General features: G+C 39.6%; 2 protein-coding genes across 2 annotated transcripts; one reads left to right on the top strand and one right to left on the bottom strand.

Annotated features, from left to right (window-relative positions):
• Positions 1–992: 992 nt before the first annotated feature.
• LOC307253692 (protein kinase C and casein kinase substrate in neurons protein 1-like) lies at positions 993–13,964 on the top strand (the record flags this gene model as incomplete). The annotated part of the gene is made up of 9 exons (XM_080031825.1): positions 993–1,052; positions 4,868–5,024; positions 6,638–6,873; positions 7,118–7,273; positions 7,652–7,827; positions 9,947–10,067; positions 10,162–10,268; positions 10,962–11,158; positions 13,855–13,964. 9 exons carry the CDS (start codon positions 993–995, stop codon positions 13,962–13,964), a joined length of 1,320 nt encoding a protein of 439 aa, XP_079887951.1.
• A 3,351-nt stretch (positions 13,965–17,315) lies between these two features.
• On the bottom strand, positions 17,316–23,013 carry LOC307253409 (SAM pointed domain-containing Ets transcription factor-like; the record flags this gene model as incomplete). The annotated part of the gene is made up of 6 exons (XM_080031443.1): positions 22,843–23,013; positions 19,785–20,228; positions 18,757–18,954; positions 18,578–18,622; positions 18,342–18,479; positions 17,316–17,494 (listed from the first exon to the last, which is right to left on the bottom strand). Exons 2-6 carry the CDS (start codon positions 20,212–20,214, stop codon positions 17,316–17,318), a joined length of 990 nt encoding a protein of 329 aa, XP_079887569.1. The 5' UTR covers positions 20,215–20,228; positions 22,843–23,013.

The raw sequence follows: 23,013 nt of genomic DNA, 5'->3' as shown, positions 1-23,013 counted from the left end.
AATACCAATATAGCATCTCACAGACTCCTCTGTTTTAACCAGGGAGGTACGATATTGACTGGACGTCAGACAAATAAATATAAATCACCTTAAACGCTAGAGGAAATCAAGCGGGATCTCTATCCCTGTAGGGTTTGCATAGGAGCAGGTGATTAAACCACGCCATTAAATGGTTTCTATGGGTGTGTTGATCTTGTTTCAGTGTATTTGTTTCCATTTCAGAGTTCCAATTAACAAATTCTCTCTCTCCGATTTAAACTGAAAAAAAATGAAAATTCTAAGAAGATTGTTTTTCAATTTTCAAGACTGTTTTCTGTCTTTTTTTATTGGTGCAAAATAGTAAACCATTAATAACAGATTTACACAAATTTGACAAAAATACATACAATATACAAAGAGAGATACTACACAATGTATACTCGCAAAGAAGCAAAAACAGACTGGACAGCATAAGGCAAACAATATAGTAATAATGGTAATTTGATAACATTACTAATAATAATGGTGCTTTATGGGCTGCTTTACACAGTCTATCACATCTACTGTGTCTTTCAGATGTTTTGTGTCAAAGCAATAGGGTTTAGCACTGTGGAATGATTTCCAGGTCAGAGCTGTGAGATAGCAGCGATGCTACTCTCTCTCTGGTTTCTTTTCTAGGACACTTCTATATAAGATGCCCCTGCTCGTTCCTCAGGGCACAGCACTGTATGCATGGACAAGGAGACTATTTTTATCTCATTATTATAATTGTCTCGAATACAAAAACCCTCACACTGAAAGAAGGAAAAGAATGGCTGCTTGGCCCTGTTCTGCTTCTGATGTCTGCTCATGCTCTCCACTGTACTGCTTTGTCTCTGCACTTGTGTAACGCATTGTCACCGTCTGACGTAGTTGTTGTTGTTTTTCTCTTTGTCTCTTCCAGTGCATGAGGAACCCAGCTCTGCTGCAGAGGACAGGTTTAGTCATTAGAGTGCTTTGCCACATCCAGGAAAATGTCTGGCTCCTACGATGAAAGTGCGGGTGCTGACGACACCATGGACAGCTTCTGGGAGGTACGGACCCACGGTCAACCTGCATCCTCCGGCCCTTTACCCTCTCTTTGCCCTGTCTTAATTGAAGATTTTACAGGAAAATTTGTCTCAGGATTTGTGGGATTACAACTGAGGGTCAAGGCTCCTTACCTGATTTTGTGTCATTCATATTAAAGGCATTAAAACATTCATAAAAAACATATTAAGCATGACTTTACACTTTAAAGCGAGAGATTGACATTCAAGGAAATACGCTTACTTGCTGTGAGTTAGATGAGAAGATTGATATGTTCCCACAAATGTCTTGTTTTAGCACTTTATGCTAAGCTAAGCTAAGCTACCCAGCTCTGGTTGCTTCATATTTTACAAAAAAATACCAGAGTGGTATCAATTTTGTCATCCCACAATCCTCAAGAAATGGAATAAGTGTCTTCCCCAAAATTTCAAACTATTGCTTTAAAAGCGGAGCTTCGTCAAGTTGACCTGATTGGGGGTTCCCTCCTCCTCATTAAACAGAAGTGCAACGAAAGATCTTTGATGTGAATGGAAAAAGTTGCAGTGTCTGTAGTTTTTGGTGCTACAGTGCTAAAAATATAGCAGCTTAGTGAAAGTACACAAGTTATAAATATCCTTTGGTTTTATCTAGACTGTAATACGAACGCCCACATACACACACGTCACATTTCAGCTTTTAAAAAAGGTCATCATCCAAATGAACACTCATTTTCTAATTTTAGATTGTGAATATGCACCTGTGCTTTTTGGAAGTGGTTTAATCTGTTTTCAGCCTGCCTTATCGTTTCCCGAATTTTGAATGTAGATTGTCCATTGAATGCAGCCTGGAAATCCAGACCCATATCTAGAACGATAGAGGGTCTGGCCACGATCAATAGACCTTTCCAACTCAAGGGGCGGCACCTACACGTGCATTTCAAATGCCACTGCAGACAATTGGATAGCACTACGACCAATCAGAGCAATGAACAAGGTGACATATTAAGCCCCGTTTGTTTAGCGAACAGCGGGATAACTGTTAGCCTAAATTAAACTTTTGGCATGGTCGGTCGGCCACGCCAAAAAAACAGAACATTCATCTTACTTGCTAATGAAAGATTTGAGTGCCGTCTTCCAAAACGCTAGTGTCGAGGGCGAGGCGAAAGCCGTCTCAAACTCTGTCGTCATCCGGTTACGTCAGCTCCAGAGCACCATTCACAGGGCTCTGGCCCGCCCATATCAGAAAGAACGATTTGATTGGTAGCTCAGGGTTTCTTGACATATTAAATGAGCTTCAATGGAGAGTGTCCAGACCAACAGACGCAGCAAATTTAATTTGCCAGTGCCTAGCGGCAGGTCTGGATTTCCAGGTTGTTTTCCATGTTGAAAGTACAATTTAGTCCAGAACTAGGTTTAATCCATTTCTGCGAAACAGGCTCAGTGAGTCTAAAGTATGAGCTGCAAAGTCACTTCCTTTGTTTTATATTGTACCTGTCAGACAAGAATACTATGGAAATGGCTATGTCCATGTTCACATATGAACATGAGAGTAATAGAATATTTATTTTCTTTGAGTAAATGTGCTTCCATCGTTTACTTAAACTATTACACAAACTAACTCAATCAATGAGAAGAACACAGGTTCATAATTGCTACTTTAGAGTGACTGCCAGACACGTTTTCATCACAATAATTTCTTGTTCAAGGGAGTGTTGCATTTCCTTTGGCTGTATAGTGTATTGCAAATCATATTTGTGTCACTGCGGGACACATCACAACAAATCAAACAAGTTCTATCTTTCCTCACTTACGCTGAGATGCTGTGTGTGTGTGTGTGTGTGTGTGTGTGTGTGTGTGTGTGTGTGTGTGTGTGTGTGTGTGTGTGTGTGTGTGTGTGTGTGTGTGTGTGTGTGTGTGTGTGTGTGTGTGTGTGTGTGTGAGAGAGAGAGTGTGAGAGAGAGTGAAAGAGAAAGAGAGAGAGAGAATTAGCGTTAATGAATTCCCTCAGTACAGAGTCTTCTTTGTGTCATGGCCCTTGGCCAGAGAGACACGGACAAAGAGCCTCAGTCATCAGTCGCTCTGAGGCCGCCTTTCACCACATGCACCTGCCTATAGCATCTGTGTACTAGCAACACAGCTTTGGTCTGCCCATGCTTTATAAATGCCAGAAAAAAACACCTTATTCTCAGCTTTTGTCATCAGAAACATCAATATTTTATACAACTGGGCTGAAAAGCAAAATCAAACTGAACAAAAACATAAAACAATCCCAACATGGTCAAATCACAGTGCAAATACGTGAGCACAAGTGTGTTTTCATACATGCAACCAGTCCACCTGCGTGTTGTTGTTGGTGTGACTTGGCAATCTGTCACACTGGCCACGACTCACACAGTCACACACCTGTCTCACTGCCTCCCTGCAGCTCTCCAATCCCACACACTAGCCACACATGCAATGCTCATGTCCGGGCCAATCACTATGCAGCTCTGCAGCCAGAACACATATCAGAGCCTACGCGAGGATGTATATGCCTGTGTGTTCCTGCGGCATACACAACACACATACGATATATGTATTTCCGTCTCTCCCTCACCATCCATCCCTGAGAATCTGTCTGCCTGCATTACACCACTCAAGAGGATTAAAGTGGTCACACACACACTCTCACACACACACACACAAACCCATGTCATTGCATAACTACACATGCACAGGCACGAGTACGAGTAACCCCTCCCCCCATCCTCTCTTCGTCATGCACCATGAGCTCACGCCCCCTGCAGGCACTGAAGAGGTGGAGCCACACATTACTGATACTGCTTTTTTAAGGCGGTCTCACTTAAGGTGGCACAATCTAAAATAAAAGGCAGTAGGATAACTTTGACAGAAAATACCTATAAATATTGGTATGTTTCAGTGATAAGGATGACACAAAAATGTAACTTAAATATCTTAATTCAGAAAATGAAAGTGGCTGAAGCTTTTTGCTTTGATTAAAACGGTGTAGCCTATTTATATTGCAATAATTAGATATTTAATACAGTGAGAGATAGCATGCATTATAGGGTAAAATGGGTCAACACATCCACCCCCATGTAGGCCTAATTCATCCAGTTCAGCAATTGCAAGAAGAGCTTATGTCTATGTGTTACCAACATGCAGCAAAAGCTGATTTTACTTGCTTCTGTTTTGGAATTCTGCTTAGCAACTAATTTTAAGGAAACTTGATCTAAAATGTCCTAGTCATTTTAAAATGATCTGTGAAAACTAATTTTCAGATAAAAAATGGTAAGTGACGAATGAACAATAATTATCAGAGACCTTTCTTTAAAATGTAGATTTAGGTGACCGAAGTTAGAGTATTGTTAAAAATTGTGTTTTGTTTGAGCCCCAATAACCTTTAAATCTAAACCTCTGTAAAGTAGTCCACTTTTTACTGGAACTTTACTTAGGGTCTATGAAAAAAATGAAATAAGGAAAAAAATTATGGTGATGAGATATTGTTCATTATGTAAATAAAAAAATCTGAACGTATAGCTGTTGGGACACGATTGTCTTTTTGCTTGCTTCTATATTAACCATTACCATTCAATAGTACTGTACGTACTATAATCACATTCAAAAGCCTCATATATTTAAGTTCATATTAAATATACCCATATTGGGGGAAGTATCTCAACGTTTACAAAAATACAGTTTATGCTCTCTGATACAGAAAAAAAACTTTCATCTTTCTTTAAATATTTAGATATCAGTTTTTCTCTTCTGTGATGTATGTTGACAGATACGTGTGACTTGTGATTTGATTTGTGTCTGAGTGGTGTCTCTGTTTGTCTCAGGTGGGGAACTACAAACGTGCTGTCAAGAGAGTTGATGACGGCCATCGGCTCTGCAATGACCTCATGGGCTGCCTGCAGGAACGTGCCAAGATAGAAAAAGCCTATGGGGATCAGCTAACTGGATGGTCCAAGAGATGGAGGCAGCTCATCGAGAAAGGTCAGCATTTGGGATTGGTTCGATAAAATAAATAGCCCAACAAATGAGTGTACTTTACACCGCGTCTTTCAATTTTGCAAAAGCTTGGAACCCCATAGTTTCGAAGGGTTGGCGCAAAAGGGGCGTAAGATAAATTGTCATGTCTTCTTTAATAGAGATTAGGCATCAAGAAAATCATATTTAAAAATAATAATAATAAAAAATTATTATAAAAAAAATAAAGAAAAAAAAGTGTTTATTTTAGTGTCCATATTTTCTCCATCATTTGTGGGTATATCAAATTCTCCAAACATATTCGATAACCCTTTTTCTGTAGTATAAATGTTTGCACTTCGCCTATTTTGCTCCAAACTCAATTGATGGTTTTCACTTACGCCTTTATGGTTTCAGCCTTTATTTCAAAAAGTAAAATGTATAGTGACGTAATTCTTTTTTACCATTTGATAGAACTTATCAAGACCTTTAAAGTGATATATAAAAGTAATTTTTTTACACTTATGCCCCTTTTGCTCCAAGCCCTCGGTTTGATGTTTGCCTTCCATTAATATTTAGCTTTGTGTAAATGCACAAAATACCTAGGGGGCAAAACCCCTTTTTATTGAAAAACAGACATGGAGCGTTGTAAAAGGTTGTTCACCAGAAATGATATCCAGGACCTTCCACGATCACAACCTGGGTGGACAACCTTGTCAACAAGCTGCTGGAAAGCTACAGCGGGCCGACATAGAGCAAATCAGAACCACTGTTTAAGCGAATGGGGGTGGGCTAATAGGGAATTTTTTAAACTTATATATATCATTATGAAACTTTGCAAGTTGATTACTGACATTAAAACAACAACTTTTTGTATTACAGTATTTTCCAAAAGGTTTGAATAAATATGAAAAATCATCAATATCTTACTAATGATGCGTACGTTTGCATATCTGCAAAGCCCCAAAATCTAGATGTTGTACAAAAACAAAGTAAATTTATTTTATTTTAAGTGTTTTTCCAAGGGAATGTCTAGCCGTTTCCTAAAATACCAGCTGGAGACTCCAAAAGGACACTTTTGGTCCATGGCACATGAAATGTAACTGTGTAAAAAATGTATTTTCTATGGGTTATTGATCAAATTTGAACTGAGATTAGGAAAGGCTTCAGGCAGTTGGACACTTGTTTTGTTTTCAAAATTTTAAAACAAATTGACTTGGTTTTCTTCCAACATCTAGATTTTGGGGCTTTGCAGATATGCAAATCTTCGCATCATTAGTAAGATATTGATGATTTTTCATATTTATTAAAACATTTTGGAAAATACTGTAATACAAAAAGTTTTAGTTTTAATGTCAGTAATCAACTGGCAAAGTCTCATAATGATATCTATAAGTTTAAAAAATTCCCCATTAGCCCATCCCCATTCACTTAAACAGTGGTTCTGATTTGCTATGTCGGCCCACTGTAGCTTACCAGCAGCTTGTTGACAAGGTTGTCCACCCAGGTTGTGATCGTGGAAGGTCCTAGATGTCATTTTTGGTGAACAACCTTTTACAACGCTCCATGTCCATAAAATCACTTTGCCCCCTGGGTAAAATGTTTTTACCCCGGAATGAGCCATTTTGTCCGACCGGCAGGCCCACAGTACGGCTCGGTGGAGAGAGCCTGGCTGGGTGTGATGACCGAGGCCGAGAAGGTGAGTGAGCTGCACCAAGACGTGAAGAACAACTTGACCAACGAGGACATCGAGAAAGTGAAGAACTGGCAGAAGGAAGCCTATCACAAGCAAATGATCGGAGGCTTCAAAGAGGCCAAGGAGGCGGACGAAGGCTTCAAGAAGGCTCAGAAACCGTGGGCCAAAAAGCTCAAGGAGGTGAGGGGGAGACGGAAAAACAAATTCGTATGAATCATCATCATCTTCGCGAGCTGGTGAAATGTGTTTAATTATCAGTGGAAAAATGGTCTTCCAGGATTGAGATACTAACCTCACTGCCTTAAAACATCATAATAGCACCATCTTCCAGGTTGAAGTTTCTCCTTCATCTGGCTCTTTTAAAGGGCTGATTGTTTTTTTTTGTGTTTTGAGATACTGAAAATGCCTGCGTTTGGACCTACAGATGGAGGCTGCCAAGAAAGTGTACCACCTGGCCTGCAAGGAGGAGAAGTTGGCTGCAGTCCGAGAGGCCAACGGCAAAACCGAGGCTTCTGTCACGGCAGACCAGCAGAAGAAACTCCATGAGAAAGTGGACAAATGCAAACAGGACGTGCAGAAGGTGAGAACCACGCCGGATATGGTCTTTCCGTTTGTTTAGTTTGAGGCTGGGGAAGAGAAAAAAACCAAAGATGGCAGAAGCTAAATCAAGGCAAAACGAGTAAAAACATCTATAGAAGCAGGTTGCTGGTTAGGATACTGTATGTTCTCTGTTCAGGCATGTCTGAGCAGACAGACACAACAAAATCACATGCATCTAAAACATATCCTATCCGCTGATATGTATCTACACTAATTACATGTACAAAACATATTGTTTTCTATGTCAGTTTTTCAATTCTGATTGAAAGGAACCGTTTTTACGTGTAATGTTGTGATGGATGTATGCAGGATACCGGTTTATAATATTTCGTTTTTTACAACGTTGTTTCTTTCTTAGGCTAAAGAAAAGTATGATAAGTCTCTGGAGGAGCTGAACAAGTGCACCCCACAGTACATGGAAAGCATGGAGCAGGTGTTTGACCAGTGCCAGCAGCATGAAGTCAGGAGGCTGACCTTCCTCAAGGAGGTCCTGCTGGACATCAAACGCCATCTTAACATGACCGAGAACCAAAGGTTAGCCTGGCCGCTTTTATATATACAGTTTTATTTTTCACCTAGATTCATACAGGCAAGTCATTAAGAACAAGAAGTGGCCATGAGAAATGTTTATTTGGGGAACTAGGATGTAGAAAAGCAACTGCATAGATCAGTAAAGATGGGTAAAATACGGTATGACAGGTAAAACCGCCTTCCAAGTATTTAAGAAAAGTGTGGTTGACTTAACCTTTCTATTATTCCTCCTCATTAAGATGTAATTTAAGTGAAAACAATGTTTTGTTTAAAAATTATTGTGATACTTCTTATAGCTTGGGTAAAGAATGGCATAATTACACCCTGGTCTTAATAATCAGAATTAATCATTGTTGTGTCACATTCAATACAGTTCACTTCAAGTTGATGAATCTCAACCCACTTTTCAACCAGGCATGCATTTCTCATTAGCGTTCAGACTCACAGCGCTAATTAATTGATGATGCAGTCATCATAGCGTTCCTGCCAACATGAATTTTGTTCAGAGTCGAGACCTGTCACATTATGTGCTGTTTTTAACCTGCGTGTAAACAACAAAGCCGGGAGACAGGGCAAAGGGGCTTTGATGTTCTTCAACCAAACATACCTTTTAATTGCCATGGCTGATTCAAGCGCTTTGGCGATTGGCGGGTTGTGCTGCAGTTCAAGACGGACTAAAGCATTATAAATGTATGTCTTTTTACTTTAGTTTATCCCCGATTACAGAATTATTTTTTCGTTAACCACCAAATCGAGCCACAGTCGCCCCAAATTTGGGGCGACTGTGGCTCAGTTGGTAGAGCGGGTCGGCCGATGATCAAAGGGTTGGAGGTTCGATCCCCGCCCTGCCACCTGTGTCATAGTTGTTGTGACCTTGGGCAAGTCACTTCACCCACCTTGCCTCGTGTGAATGTCGATAGTTAGCCTGCTGCTATCGGTGTATGAATGTGTGTGTGAATGGTAACGTGGGAAAGGAAAACAGGTCTCCCTTGAAAAAGAGTCTTCGGACTCAATGGGATTTACCTGTATAAATAAAGGTTAAAAAAAAAAAAAAATCGGTTTTCGGCACAAACCTCATCTTTTTATCCACACAAAGGCAGATGGAGGGGATGCCGTATTTTATTATTGAAGCCTGTATGTTTTGTATCGCTTTTCATTGTGCAACAGGGAGTTTTGTTAGGAATAGTTGCCAGATTCCACTTATAAGAAGTCACAGTTCAGCTTTTTAACATTTTCTGTGAATCAATATCATTTCCTAAGACAATAATCAACCATATATAAATGCCTACTGAGAAGAAACCACCCAAAACACTCAGTTTCATTATCATGAAAGCAAAAGAAATTAAGTGTTTTTCCTGTATTTAGTGTGATCTTGATGGCCACAGAACAAGTGTTCCTCAGCTTTAATCTTCTTACATAAATCTTTTTTCCCACTTTTTTCGTACACCTGTCACATATCCTTTCAAAGATGCAGATTTTAAATGCAGCCTTAAGAGATTGTTTTGGCTTGACTTCAAACATGCACAAATATGGTATGCGTAATTCTTCCATCAGGATCACTGAATAAAACTAAAGAGCAACATCTGCTCTTCTACTACACTTTACAGCCCATCATCGCCTTTTGCAAAAAAAACATACTCTCATCTTTAGAAAATCCAGTTATGAAAATGGATATCTGTTTTCATATGCTGTAGCTCATCTCTCCAATCTAACACAGCAGCTATTTTGTTAATGTCCCTGCTTTTAAAAAACACTTTACGCAATATTTCCTTACTAAATTAATACATGAAACAAGCAGATTTATACTGTATTTTAGTTAATAAAATGACAGCTGAACATGCCCCTGTCAATCTAGTACACATCACAGATATGTGGAAAAGCTATGGCAATGTAGTACACCTGTAAACAATTAATAGGATGTTTCATACCAAATACTTCAAGTGTCAAAGGCTTAAGCTTTAGCAGAACATTTGCGGAGAGACACATGTCATGACACAATGTTGTCTCTCTCTCGACCCAGAATTTGAACTACATTGCGGATTCTGTTGCCAAATTGGCAGCACCCTCAGGTCTCTTCTGGCAACTTCCCCTGTCACCACTTGTTCCATTTTCCTCTCCTCAGCTATGGCAATATATACAGAGAGCTGGAGCGCACGATCCTTGCTGCAAACACACAAGAGGACTTGAAGTGGTTCAGCAACAACCACGGCCCCGAGATGCATATGAACTGGCCTGCATTTGAGGTGCGTCTTCAAACACCTTCCCAGAGGAACATATTCTCTCTCATTTACTAACATTCGTTTCATTTTGCTTTTCATATCATGTTCTTGTGTGCAGGAATACAACCCAGACCAGACTGCTGCTCCCCCAAAGAAGAAGAAACCAGACGGAGCCCCACCCACTCCAAGCACCGAGCACCATGCGCCACCTGGAGACCGCAGCAGGTAATTTCAATCCCATTGAAGGACTGGTGACTTTGATAGGCCTACTTGTGATTCTGTTGGCACATTTCATGGAAAAGACTGTTTCTCTATACATTCTGAATCGTAAGCCTATTGATCCCTAGCACCGACCATGTGGCGCCACCCGGTGACCGCAGCAGGTGAGTTGACAGAAAATGATTGTTTACATCACACCAGTCAGATTAAAGCACACTCCATTTCATGTCGCAGAAAAATTGTACGACGTGATCAATTTCAACACATCTCATGAAAAGAATGTTTCTCCATATGTTCTGACTTGTAAACCTATTGATCCCTAAACGCAGGTCATGAATATAGTGTTCACTTTTATTTTTTTAAACAAGTGTGCACCATAATTCTTTTGTAAATTCTCCTTAAACATGCATTTGCTAGGGACAATTTTCTGCTGCAATTTCACCGCACTAGGATGGTGTGTGTGGGATCATTCATAATGAATGAACATTTTGTTTTAATCGTATTAGATATATGACATAGAATAAGCTAAATAGATAGTTCTATTCAGTGGCATAACTTTCAAGAGTTGGCATCACATCAATTCAATTCAAACAACTTTACTCATCCCATTAGGGCAATTCGTAATTTGAGTCAACCCGTCGTGATGTAAAAGAAACAAAAACCATCAAATCTCACCCTGCATTTTTCTCCCTCCTCCAGTGTGAGCAGCTATGAAAAGAACCAAGCTGTCTCGACCGAGTGGTCCGACGATGAGCAACCTGCTACGTACTCTAGCAACGAAAATGGTGGCAACGGGAATTCTTTCGAAGATGATTCAAGCACCGGGAAAGGGGTCCGTGTCCGTGCTCTCTATGATTATGATGGCCAGGAACAGGATGAACTCACCTTCAAAGCAGGTAATTATCAGTGATCAGATGATTTGTCGACCATTATGTAACTATGTAGTAAGTATTTATTATTTATATTTATTTATTTGGTATGTTGTATGTGTGATAGAAGTTCTGTTAAGGTTGGAGGTCAACTCAGATGGAAGAATATTTCAGGAGACTTGGATGAATTATGAAGCAATATTTATTACAGACTTGGCCAAGGAGAACCGGACTGCAACTCTCGTTGTGACTTGCACTTCAATTCTCCCAAACTCATGCTTAGAGCTGTGTCTTAACCTTGCGCTATCTCTATCACCTCCCCGATTCAGGCACCAAGCGTACCAATGTTTTGGTTCAGAGCTGAACACAGTGAACCATAAAATTCTGGAGTCTAAGGAGATGAGACTGTATCTATACAAATGCCCTAAGTGTCTCCTAACAGGCTCCAAGGCTGACCTCGAGTCTGAGAAACAGACACACAAGATAGGCATATATGGCCTATTAATCTTTCCCATTAATATTACAACTAAAGACCCAAAATTCCGTCACAGTATGTATCATGTTAACTTTATGAACTTATTTATGTACATAAAGGAGTTTCCGCATAGGAAGTGAAACTGTGGCATCACACAGGTGGTCAAAAATCACCAACTCTGTTCGGATTTTTCTTCCAACGCTCCCTCCCTCTATGGAAGATAGCAGTGATTAGTCAATAATAGCTACATGGAAAACAAATTACAGGCACTTAACCAGGCCAATTAACACGAGCTCTTTGGGAAATGTGGTGTGAAAAAGATCCCCACGCAGTGACGTGACTAACAACTTAAAGACCAGATTAACACAGAAAGATAACTACTAAGGAAGCATGCAGTTGTGCATCTTTATTCCCTTACTGCACACCCAGATCCTATCCTTAACACACAGTTTGAGAAAAGGTGTTTTTTGAGATAATCTAAGAGATAATCAATGTTGGTCAATGTGAGTGTATCCTAGATGTCTCACAAACGCGTTAGATGCATTTCTCTCCTCAGAAATGATTTGCATGCAATGGTTGCACCATTGCTTACCACCTGTAGACCAGTGGAAAAGTGTGAAACCATATGAAAAATCAAAATGATTAACAAACATTTTTGGCGTACGTCCAAATTTTACTGAGATTTGGACCCGTGACCTAAGTGTAACATTAAAGGTCTCATATTATAAACTTTTCTGTCAATATTATATGGTCTTAGAGGTCCCTAATACGTTTTTCTTTAGTTGTTTGCTGAAAAAACGTTCAGATCATTTATTGTAGTATGCCCCTGATTTTCAGCTAATCTCAGGATGGCCTATTTTTGAAAACGAGCTGCAGCTCCCCTCATTTTATATACCATCTATGAGCTCCCCCCGCCCCTGTCCGGAAGCGAAGCCATCAGCCTCGCCCTCTGTCCATAGGTCCATAGCGTCCATAGCCCTTCCCACCGTCTTTGCCGTGCCTGTTATCACGGTTACGTTTTCCCGTGAGTAGAACCATGTCTAGTGCTAGTAACGCAGGAGCTCAGCCGCACTTTGAAAAGTTTGACATGACCGATCCTTTTCTACATGAAAGACTATGTTCATACAGATGCACTGACAGCCACAAGCTAATGGAAACGGCATGTTCACAATCAAAATGCAGCAAAAGATGGAGGCTACTGCGAAGCTACTCGGAGCTAACGGCTAAAAATAACACTTAAATCAGTGAAAACCTTAGTTTCAAAGTTTGACTTCTACACTATTAGCTTCTAATCCTTTGCCTTGCTAAAAATTAGGCATTGCAAGACTGGTGTGGGGAATATAAATATGTTATTATGAGCAAAATATCGATGCCTGTCCCAAAGCTAGCAGCTAAAGATAACACTTAAATCAGTGAAAACGTTAGTTTCAAAGTTTGACTTCCACACTATTAGCTTCCAATCCTTTGTCTTGCTAAAAACGAGGCATTGCTAGACTGCTGTGGGGAATATAAATAGGTTATTATGAGCAAAAGCTTCCTGCTTGTCCCGAAGCTAATAGCTATACACCAGTCAGGCAAAAATAGCAATAAAAACATTTATTTTTGTTTCACCGTTTGAAAAAAAGCACAAATAGCTTCCTATCCGTTGTGTTATTAAAAACGAGGCATTTGACTGCTGTGGTTAAGATAAATTAGTGGATTATGAGCAAAAGGCTTCTGTGTTGGTGTATGCAACATTCAGCCTGCGTTGCTGTACTACAGGCATCTTGTCGCTTAGCGGGGAAAACAACATGACGGTGAAGGAATATTTTTCCAGAGGATCTTGGGGCTGTGGACCAATAGGAAATAGGGGGGTGGGGTTATCATAGACTAATGCACGGTGGAAGTTTCTGGTTACTAATGTGGGGGAGGTGGCTTTCCCGTTTTTGACATCAGAAACTGAGAGAATTCTGACTGGAGTATATTGCGGGGAGGGGTGGAGGTTTTCATAAAGGGGGAGAGTGAGAAAAGGAGAGAGTTTTCTTTTTTTTGATACTTTGCCAGTCTCTAGGCACACCGTGGGCCCATATTTATGTTCAAAAACATCGAAAAAGTGCATTTTGCATAATATGGGACCTTTAAGGATAGGGCCTTCAGAAAAAGTTGAGCATCAATCAGAAATAATCTTTTTTGATTTTATGATTTAATATTTTCATTTTAAATTTTAAATGTACTGCCTGTTGATTAAGCGGTGCTATCTCCTTCACAGGTGAAGAACTGACCAAGACTGAGGACGAAGACGACCAAGGCTGGTGTAGAGGGCGCTTGGACAGTGGCCAAGAGGGACTGTACCCGGCCAATTATGTCGAGGCAATCTAGTCCCATTACTGGACAAGGACACGCCAATTGGAGGCAGCTTGAACTGTCTTGCCAATTGCACCGCACATAGCCAGAGACTTAAGAGCAACACATCACTTGCCCAGCAGATGCGCCCAGCAGTCTTGCCTAAATAAAAAACTTAGTAACCTAAAAGACAATATATCAGTATAATATATTTTATCCAGCATTTGGGATGGGTGCACTTACACATTAAAAACAGGAGCAGCAGTTATTCCAGTATATACACTCTCAACTAAAAACACCAAAACAGTGCAGGAACACCTCGCTTCTCTGTGTAGCTGTATTTAACGTGTGATGCATCTTATTTAAACTTGCAGTGTACAGCTGTCTGTTCTCTTGTGAAAATGGGAAGACTATACTCATGCCCATCTGACAAAGACAAGCTTCTTTAACCTGCATTTTGTATATACGGTGTGATGCCATTTTTGTGTAGCATTTTTAATGCTGTGTGTGGTTGGTCGTCATTCTTACATCGGGAATGCTGTGTAGTGTTAAAAGTACCACAGACAGTATCCTCCATTTTCTTTTATTTTTTCCGTTTTTCTTTGTGATTTGGTCCAACCTCTTCTCCAGTGTGTGCAGTGCTATGTGTTTTTAACTGTTTCTGAACTTGCATAGCAGCATGCGCTATGCAACGACATGCATTCCCTGAATCCTGCAGCCTTGTTCAGGCTCCAACTTGATGCAACCCTTGACAACTACAGATGCAGAGCTCACCTTCTAGCATCACATGCTTCTGTTTTCATGAAACTGACTGGTGACTGATTTTATGTTTGTTTGTTTGTTTTATTTTTAACATATTTTCTTAGCATCACAACCTCACACCTTTGATATCTTCTCCATGCAATCCATGGAAAGGATAACCAGTTTCTGCCGAAGCTTTCATTCTTGGTTCAGTAATTCAGGTCTCATCTTAATCCACTACTGCTAACAAGCAACACAAGCTATACATTCCCTCAGAACAAAGTTGGATCAAGTCAACTTCTTGAGGTTGCAACTGCAGTATAAGAGGAGGGCTTTGAAAACAATGCCTAAGCTGGGCACTTTTCTTCCAGAGTGAGGGGCCAATACGGTTGTCTGAAGATCAAAGCCTCTCCAACTGGACATGAATGTACTAGTGTTTGGGCTTGAGAGAGGACATGTTGTCCAAACATGGTTCTCTGCTGTCATTTAAAGCCCTACCTAGCTAAAAGCACTAGTTTTGTGGCCCGTTTCCCTGCTGAGCCAAAGAATGATCCATTACCATCAACTATCTGTTTTCTTTCCATGCAATACCTCCACATATCACATGTGAAACAGCTTCAATGAAGATCTACTTGAAGCTGCCTCCCAGTCCACCCTAAATTCATTTGTCTGCAAAACACTGCACAATGATACAGGGAATACATTTATCACCAGTACTGCACTGCATGTAAGATTACTCTTATAAGGAGCATTACATGGTTATTTTTTAAATCTGTAACTTCCTGCATAAAAATTAAATGTTTAGCAGGAATAGCATTTATCAGAAGCAGATTAGTGAGTTACCTCGCTACAGGTTGCACCTATATCTCTGATTAGACGGGACAGATGCTTTTTTATACCTTTGCTGTCCTGAAGTTGTTCAATTTCAGTGGACCAACAGTGGTCGGATGTGTTTAACTCTGTGTCTGGAACAGGATTTGACAAGTTAAGGTCCCATACATGAGGAGAAACACATCACTAGCTCACAAGTTGTGTCTTAGAGTAAGCTGTCCAGCATAGCAAAAAGCATATCATCAAGCTGTCCCACATTCTTGATGCCCACATTCACACACGCACACACACAGACGCATACAAACACATGCATTAAACACACAATTTACACAGCACACGCAAGTTGAAACACATATTCCACATTACGCGGTTAATATTTTTGGGGAAAACATCTTCATCATCCAGTGTGTATGAGTTGTGTAAATGTAACAGAAAAAAATTATATATATAAAAAAATTGCAAGTGATTGACTATTAAGACAAAATGTAGTGTTATACATGTAAATGTGTTTCATTAAAATATCAGCAATGGAAAAGATATAAAGTAATAGGTACCATATCGTATGAATTTCATTGCAATGGAATTGTCAGTGTATCATAAAAGCGTGACGTTATCCCACGCTGTCAGATTTGTATATGATGATGTAATTTAAAGATTATATTCTATTGTAACTGTACAACTGTGTTGAGTTGAAAATGAGACCTAACCACGTTGAGGCAGTAAAAAGGTGTACATGTAAATGCTTTTTTTATGTTGATCTCTTCCTTATGCACACAGGGGGACCACAGCTCATGTTGTGGAAACCCTATATTAGCGGTCTAGAAGATGTATGTTTATAGTTAGTGATGTACTTTTATCTCCTAACTGGTGTAGTGCCTGTTCATCTTGATGTAACAAGGAGTTTATTTAAATATGCATAAAGATGATTATGATCACAGATAATAATGACAATAGTGATGAAAAAAAAGAAATCAAATTTGTTGTGATGGTGTCAATATTGCGATATTGGTTTGAAAGGGGAAACAAGTTTGTTGAAAAAGTTAGTGTCCGTGTGTTTTTTGTATGGAATGCATATGTTATTTTGAGTCGATTTATTATGTATAATTATTGTTTTTAAAACAAATAGAAAGAATTTAAAACAATAATTTGACATTTTGGGAAACAATGCATATTTGTTTTGTTTTTTTGCTGGGAGTTAGACGAGAAGATTGACACCACTCACATGTCTGTAGTAGACTTATGCTAAATGTAGCTGGAGCCAGCAGCCAGTTAGCTTAGCTTAAAGCTAAAATGACTGGACTATACCAAAGTATCAAAGTATAAGCTTTTTATTTATTTTGTATGTACTTGAAACTAATTGTGAGCTTTAAGAGTGCTCATAGGCAGATTTCTTTTATCAAGGCCAGCTGTTTAAATGTTTTGTGCTAAAATGACCGACTGCCAGGTCCATTATATTTACAATACGGATAAGAAAAAAGTAGCCTATTTATCTTCTCATCTCACTCATAGCAAGGACAATTATTTCATTTAGTCTCTTAAATGTTTCCATAGTGAGAAACCAAACATCACACCAAAACATTTAAAATACATGTCAAAATAGGCTAAGATTGCTCAAGACAACAAAGGAAAAATTATATAATTGAGAGTTTAGAATAATAAAGTAGGGTGATAAATAGGATAGGCAGGAGTGCATAGTTCATTAGGCAGTCTTTACAAAAATTAAACAAATACAAGGAACGAATGAACTTCAGAGTTGATGTTACTGTATGTCCAGCATATCATTGGTACCTCATCAGTTTACTCAATTCCTCTTCGTCAAACAGGGTTGACAAACTGGTAGACCAGTCTGCGTGATACATCAGGCTTTCGAATGATGCCTTTCTTGTAGTACTGCCTTATAGAGCGACTCAGTTTGTCATAGTTCATAGCCGGGCGATTCTTCCTAACGCCCCACAGCCTAGCCACGTGAGCCGAATCCTCTATTTTGAAAATACCTTTTGAAAAGAAAAAAGAGCATTACAAATAAAATAACGAGAGTATGTGTAGCCTACTGCCAGGCTAGCAGTGACAATGCTGAATGCTGTTCTAAGTATAGGTATAATGTTGAACTTGTTTGCTATTTCGATTAGCCTGTTAGCGTGCTTACATTAGCTAGCTCTAAACATTAGGCTACTTAGTCAGTGTCCAATAAAGTAAAATCCCACCACACACATGTTTGTTTCATGAGTAGAAAAAATTACAAACTATATGATATGATTCAAGTATATATATATATATATATATATATATATATATATATATATACATACATATATATATATACATACATATATATATATATATACATATATATATATATACATATATATATATATATATATATATATATATATATATATATATATACATACATACATACATATATATATATATATATATATATTGTCTGCATACCAGCAATCCTAATGTACGGAAGACATAAATGGCCGTGTTTGCAATGAATGTTTAATGGTGATATACCCATTATCTTGTTCTATAATTAACTCGCCTTCGGATAACAGCAATAAAAATTCATTACAATCACTTCCATTCTCAACCTCCGTACCAAAGCTCACTAATCAACACATTTATCTCTACAACAAAAGCTGTGTTTTTACGAAGGGGCCATTTGCTAAACTATTTCTTAGCCGGGCGTACTCACTTGCGTGGAGGAGGGGGAATACAGCAAATGAGTATGAACGTGATTGGTTTGTGTACTCATACAACTGTTAGGCCTATCACTTCTCTATCCTGTGTATAGTTTTTCTGCTCAAAGCTCTCAGCGACTCTCTGCCACCTCACCTTTCTCTTTGTTGATCCAGCGGATGCACCGGCTGTAGTTATGAGGCTTGAGGAGCAACTCTCGCAGGAACTGCCACAAGTGAATGGGCTGGCTGGGGTAGATAGATATCACATCTGACCAGGAACTGTTATCAGCTGCTGACATAGGAGATATTTTCAGAAAACCAAATGTCAGCTTCACTCAGTAGTGTTTGAATTGTATTAGCCTATAAATATAGCTATAAACAAGAACTCACCAGAATTACTGTCTTCTGGTGGGCAGCGCTCCTTCATTGCTGCAGCTAAATAGAAAAGACAAATTCAATTCAAATTTGCTCTCGGCCACACGTGTGTGTTCCAACAGCAGCCTTTCTTAATTTGCAAAACATTAGGGTTGATGTATAGGTTCATTTCCCAGTGTATCTGTTGTCCCTACCAGATCTCCAGATGTCCAGATGAGCATACAGCATGTCCCCGAACTGCAAGGAGCATTGTCTGAAGTCTGCTTCTGTCATGGAGCACAGATCCCTGCCGTTCAGCTCCTGAAACGCTGAGCTGACCTGTGGCAGCCTGTACAGGTGCTCGGTCCAGAGCAGCCACTTCTGAACGTGCACACAGCTCCAGTCCAACGGGTCTAGAGAGAGAAACGCTGAGAGGTAAGGCATGTTCCCTTACTCAACAACTTCATTTTCTGATGCCGCAAATATGTTCACAATCAAAACCTTAAATGATAAACTCATATCTCTCAATTTCACCAATACAAACACAGCAACATCTGTTCGAAAGGTCACGAACATGACGAAGTTGTTGTTTTACACTCAATTGCTGTTAATGGTGATAGAGTTTGCGACATCCCAGATGATCAAAATGTGGGTCCATAATGGGCAATGCACATATGTTTACACATACAATTACAGAATAGGGGCGAAGAGTTTCTGGGCATATAACATTCAGGTAGGCTGTAACAAAGGATGCTTATAGCTGCATGTATTATGAGCTTTCATTTGTGTCTACTACTTTATGAGTTAGGTTACGAGCCTGCTGTGACATAAGCAAATAATCATGCACACAGTGTATGATTTTAAGGCTCCAGATAAAGACTCAGTTCATTAGAAGTGAAGACGATCTTCTGTCAACAGAAACGTTTGCACAAGGCGGGCAGGGCCCCACACTCTATGACTCTATGAAGGTTTTTTTTATTAGAATATACAACACAGTACATATCATGTCATTCAGCAGACACTTTCATCCAAAGCGACTCACAACTGGAGGTACCATTAAGGGTCTTGCCTAGGGACCCTCACTGGACCTGCCCCTCCCTGACCAGGATAAACCCTTTTTTTTGTACCAAATTCAGTGGTGTTACTGAGCTATCCAGTTGCAACACTTATACATGTTTTTCAATGTAAATGTCTCTCTGTGATAATGACAAGACATTGTTATATTATCAGTATTGTGTCCTACCGGGTGCAATGTTGAGCAGTTTGCAAGCCGTTTCCACATCTTTCAGCACTTCTCCCTCCACCATGGTCTGCACCTGCTCCAAACAGCGCTCCTCCGTCTGACCCTCCATCTCATTGGGCGGATCCGGGTTTTGGCTGAGCTTGGCTGGGTTCAGCTCCAGGTTCCGGCAGGGCGAAGCAGCAGTGGGAGCGGGGGCCTCAGTCATCCTTAGCACCCAGGGGTTCTCCTCTATAGCTAGTCTGTCGTAGCAGGGGAGGTAGACCCCCGGCCAGCTGAGCTCAGGCAGCCCCAAGAAACTGCGGGAAGGCTTGACGTCCTCCGAGGCCTCCTCCAGCCAAGCCGTCCTGGTGTCAGTGTGGGGGTGGCTGATGTAGGGAGGCGACAGTGAGGTGCAACTTGTGTGTTCAGAGCCTGGACTCCCCATGCTCATGTTTGTGTCTTACCCTTGGGAGAAAGAAACAAACATTGTTTCCTTTGAATTTTGTCATTGGTGTCATAACAGATTCACATCCCATAGGTGACATTCTCAACAGTGACTTTGTCTTTGTTGGACAGACCTGCATTATTGCTTCGCTGAAAACCATACCCAAATGCCCAATATTTAAACAGTAGTAATCCAAAAGTAAACTTGACATTTGTTCCGTGGTATTTACTTTGCTGGGACTTCCTTTGAAATGAGATAAATCTGTCAGCTGCAGCTTTGTCATCTGAAGCCTTTATGAGTTTTGGAGGCCAATGTTTGTCTTTTAGCTTGACTTAATGTATTTTAAAATATCTTTAAAATAAAATCCAGATTCTGTCAAAAGAATTTCAGATGCTCTCATGGACTTATATGTTTGGAAATATCCAGGTCAAACAGCTTCAGCCTGTGTGGACTTATGACGTTAATTCCATTTACTTTCCACATCATTCAAAAATATTAGACCAATGTAGTACGCCTTATATATGGTAAATACAAATAAAAAAATTAATATCAAGGCCTTGTTTGAAATATGTGGTCATGGTAAAGGAGTAGTTCAGATACACCCAGCGCCTTTTACAGAAATATCAAGTTCATTAGGTCATCGTGATCAATCACAAGTTAATTGCAAAATAAAGCTTGATAAAATACAGCATGAAGGGTGGGACGTGTATTTATGTGGATAAAGGATAATAGCTGGAGCGTATTCATCATGGAATGAGTAAGAGAACAGTTCACCGGGCTGGGAGTGGTGCTGTATGCCAGACGAAATGATACACCTGTTTCAAATACAAAGTGATCAAAGCATCTTTTTAACACATTGTGCTTTTTAATCTGTTTTTCCCTTTTTCATCCACTGCTATTTGAGCAGAGAATAATATATGAGTCATTAAGCAAATGGCAAAGAATGCATGAAAAGAGTGAGCAAATGGTCTGCATACATTTTTCTGGATATTATTCACAGACTACCTTTTGATAGAGAAAAGTAGATCAATCAGGTAGGGCTGCTCAACACTCACATGGTGCAAAGTGGTGTGATATGAAACAAGGCAGTTTTTCCAAGGCTGGACTTCTGTCACAAAACAGACCTGCAAATAACCAGTAACTGATACAATTACTTGTGCCTTAAAGATACAGGCTGTCCACAGACTTAACAAGGTGCTGTCTGGACACGCGGTCCATAACTCTATATTTCCTCGCCTCGAGGCATTGACAGTTTAAATGTCTTCCAGCGATAAAAACTTGCTCTTCCAGCTTATGCTTTCTCCCTAATGGCAGTGGTATTTCATTTGTAATCTATTTTTGGGGTGTGTGTATTGTGTGCAAATGAAAGCAGCATGCTATGCAAGCCAGTCTATTATTTGTAGCCTTACATTCAGTGCTGTGGTTTACACCTCTTAGAATTAGAAAGCAACCCAGCTGATATGAGAAGCATTCAGTCGATATGAAAGGCTGTGGTCACTCGGCGCTGCCTGCATTCCACTGTTCTTTGGAGAAAAGTGTTTGATAACACACCCTTATGAGCTGTTTCATTGTCCAGCCAAATGTCTGAGTGTATGTTCATACACGTTGCGTTATTATTCGTACACACTATTTAGCTTTTATCCTAATGGATTCTTTAAATCAACACCAACCTATTTCTTTTACTGGGGTAAATGTCATAAATGTGCATATTATCGAGAGAAAAAAACTGGGAAAAAACCAAGACAATCAGAATAAAGGTCTATCTAAGGTCAACAATGGTTACACTTGATTATTGCCTTTATCCCAATATGAAATACATTTAAAGAAAGAAAATGCATTAATTATTACTTGGAGCTCTACTGACAACTGATATTCTAAGTTATACCAGTAAGCAGCTAGTATAGTCTAAATAACTGCAAGGGAAATAGTGGGAGCTTAAAATGTATTTGCCTTACAGTCATAACAATAGTAGCACTGACAGTAGTGTACATAATAGTGAAATAGTTGTAGTATTTGAGGAAGTAATGGCAGTAACAGATAGTGATGGAAAGCAACTAAATAAAGTAAATTCTTCTAGCATTTCACTTCTATTTTCCTTTCATGATATTGAGTTACTGTAAATGCAGTAATTACTGCAGTGATTATTGTGGAATTGGCCAAACATATTACTTTGCATATCACTGTACTATTTTTCCCCAACCAGATCCCCCAAAAGCAGATACATTGAATTCAGCATACAATCATTATTTGTATTATTGTTTAGCTTTCACTTTTGTGACATGTCGAAAGGTCTGCTTTGGAAAAGACCTAGTCTGTTGATACTTTTTTTAAAACCAATGCCACATCTCAAAGTATTTCTAACCTTTTCAGTTTCCGTTTGTAGATGGGCCTCAACTCAACCCCCAAAAACATACAAAACAAGAAACAGACTATATGCAAACAGCGGTACAGTAAAATGACCATAAAACTCCATGACAAGGAAGTAGAAGCCCCCTGTTGAAACAAATAACAGTACCTACTTACTGGCAATGTAAGTTAGTAGTGTTAGTAGCAGGTATATCAAGTTATGCTACAATAGTATTGTAGCAATTATGGCCCACTATAGTGTAATGTGTTGAGCTTCATTACTCTTACCTTGTCAGTGTTTGAACAAAGTGGATTTAGTAAAGATTCCGATACTAAACTCTTGCTCCGTTTTAGTTGAAATGTGGCCTAATGTCAGGCCCCTGTGGTGGCTGTAACCCTTTGGTCCTCAGGTGAGGATGGGCTTTTTGTGTCTCCTACCCAGCACTCAGAACTGCATCA

This window comes from Ammodytes marinus (genome assembly GCF_949987685.1).
Source record: "Ammodytes marinus genome assembly, chromosome: 7".
In the NCBI taxonomy this organism is placed as follows: domain Eukaryota; kingdom Metazoa; phylum Chordata; class Actinopteri; order Uranoscopiformes; family Ammodytidae; genus Ammodytes; species Ammodytes marinus.
The sequence above is the reverse complement of the archived record's forward strand: the minus strand, read 5'-3'. Positions and strand labels throughout refer to the sequence as shown.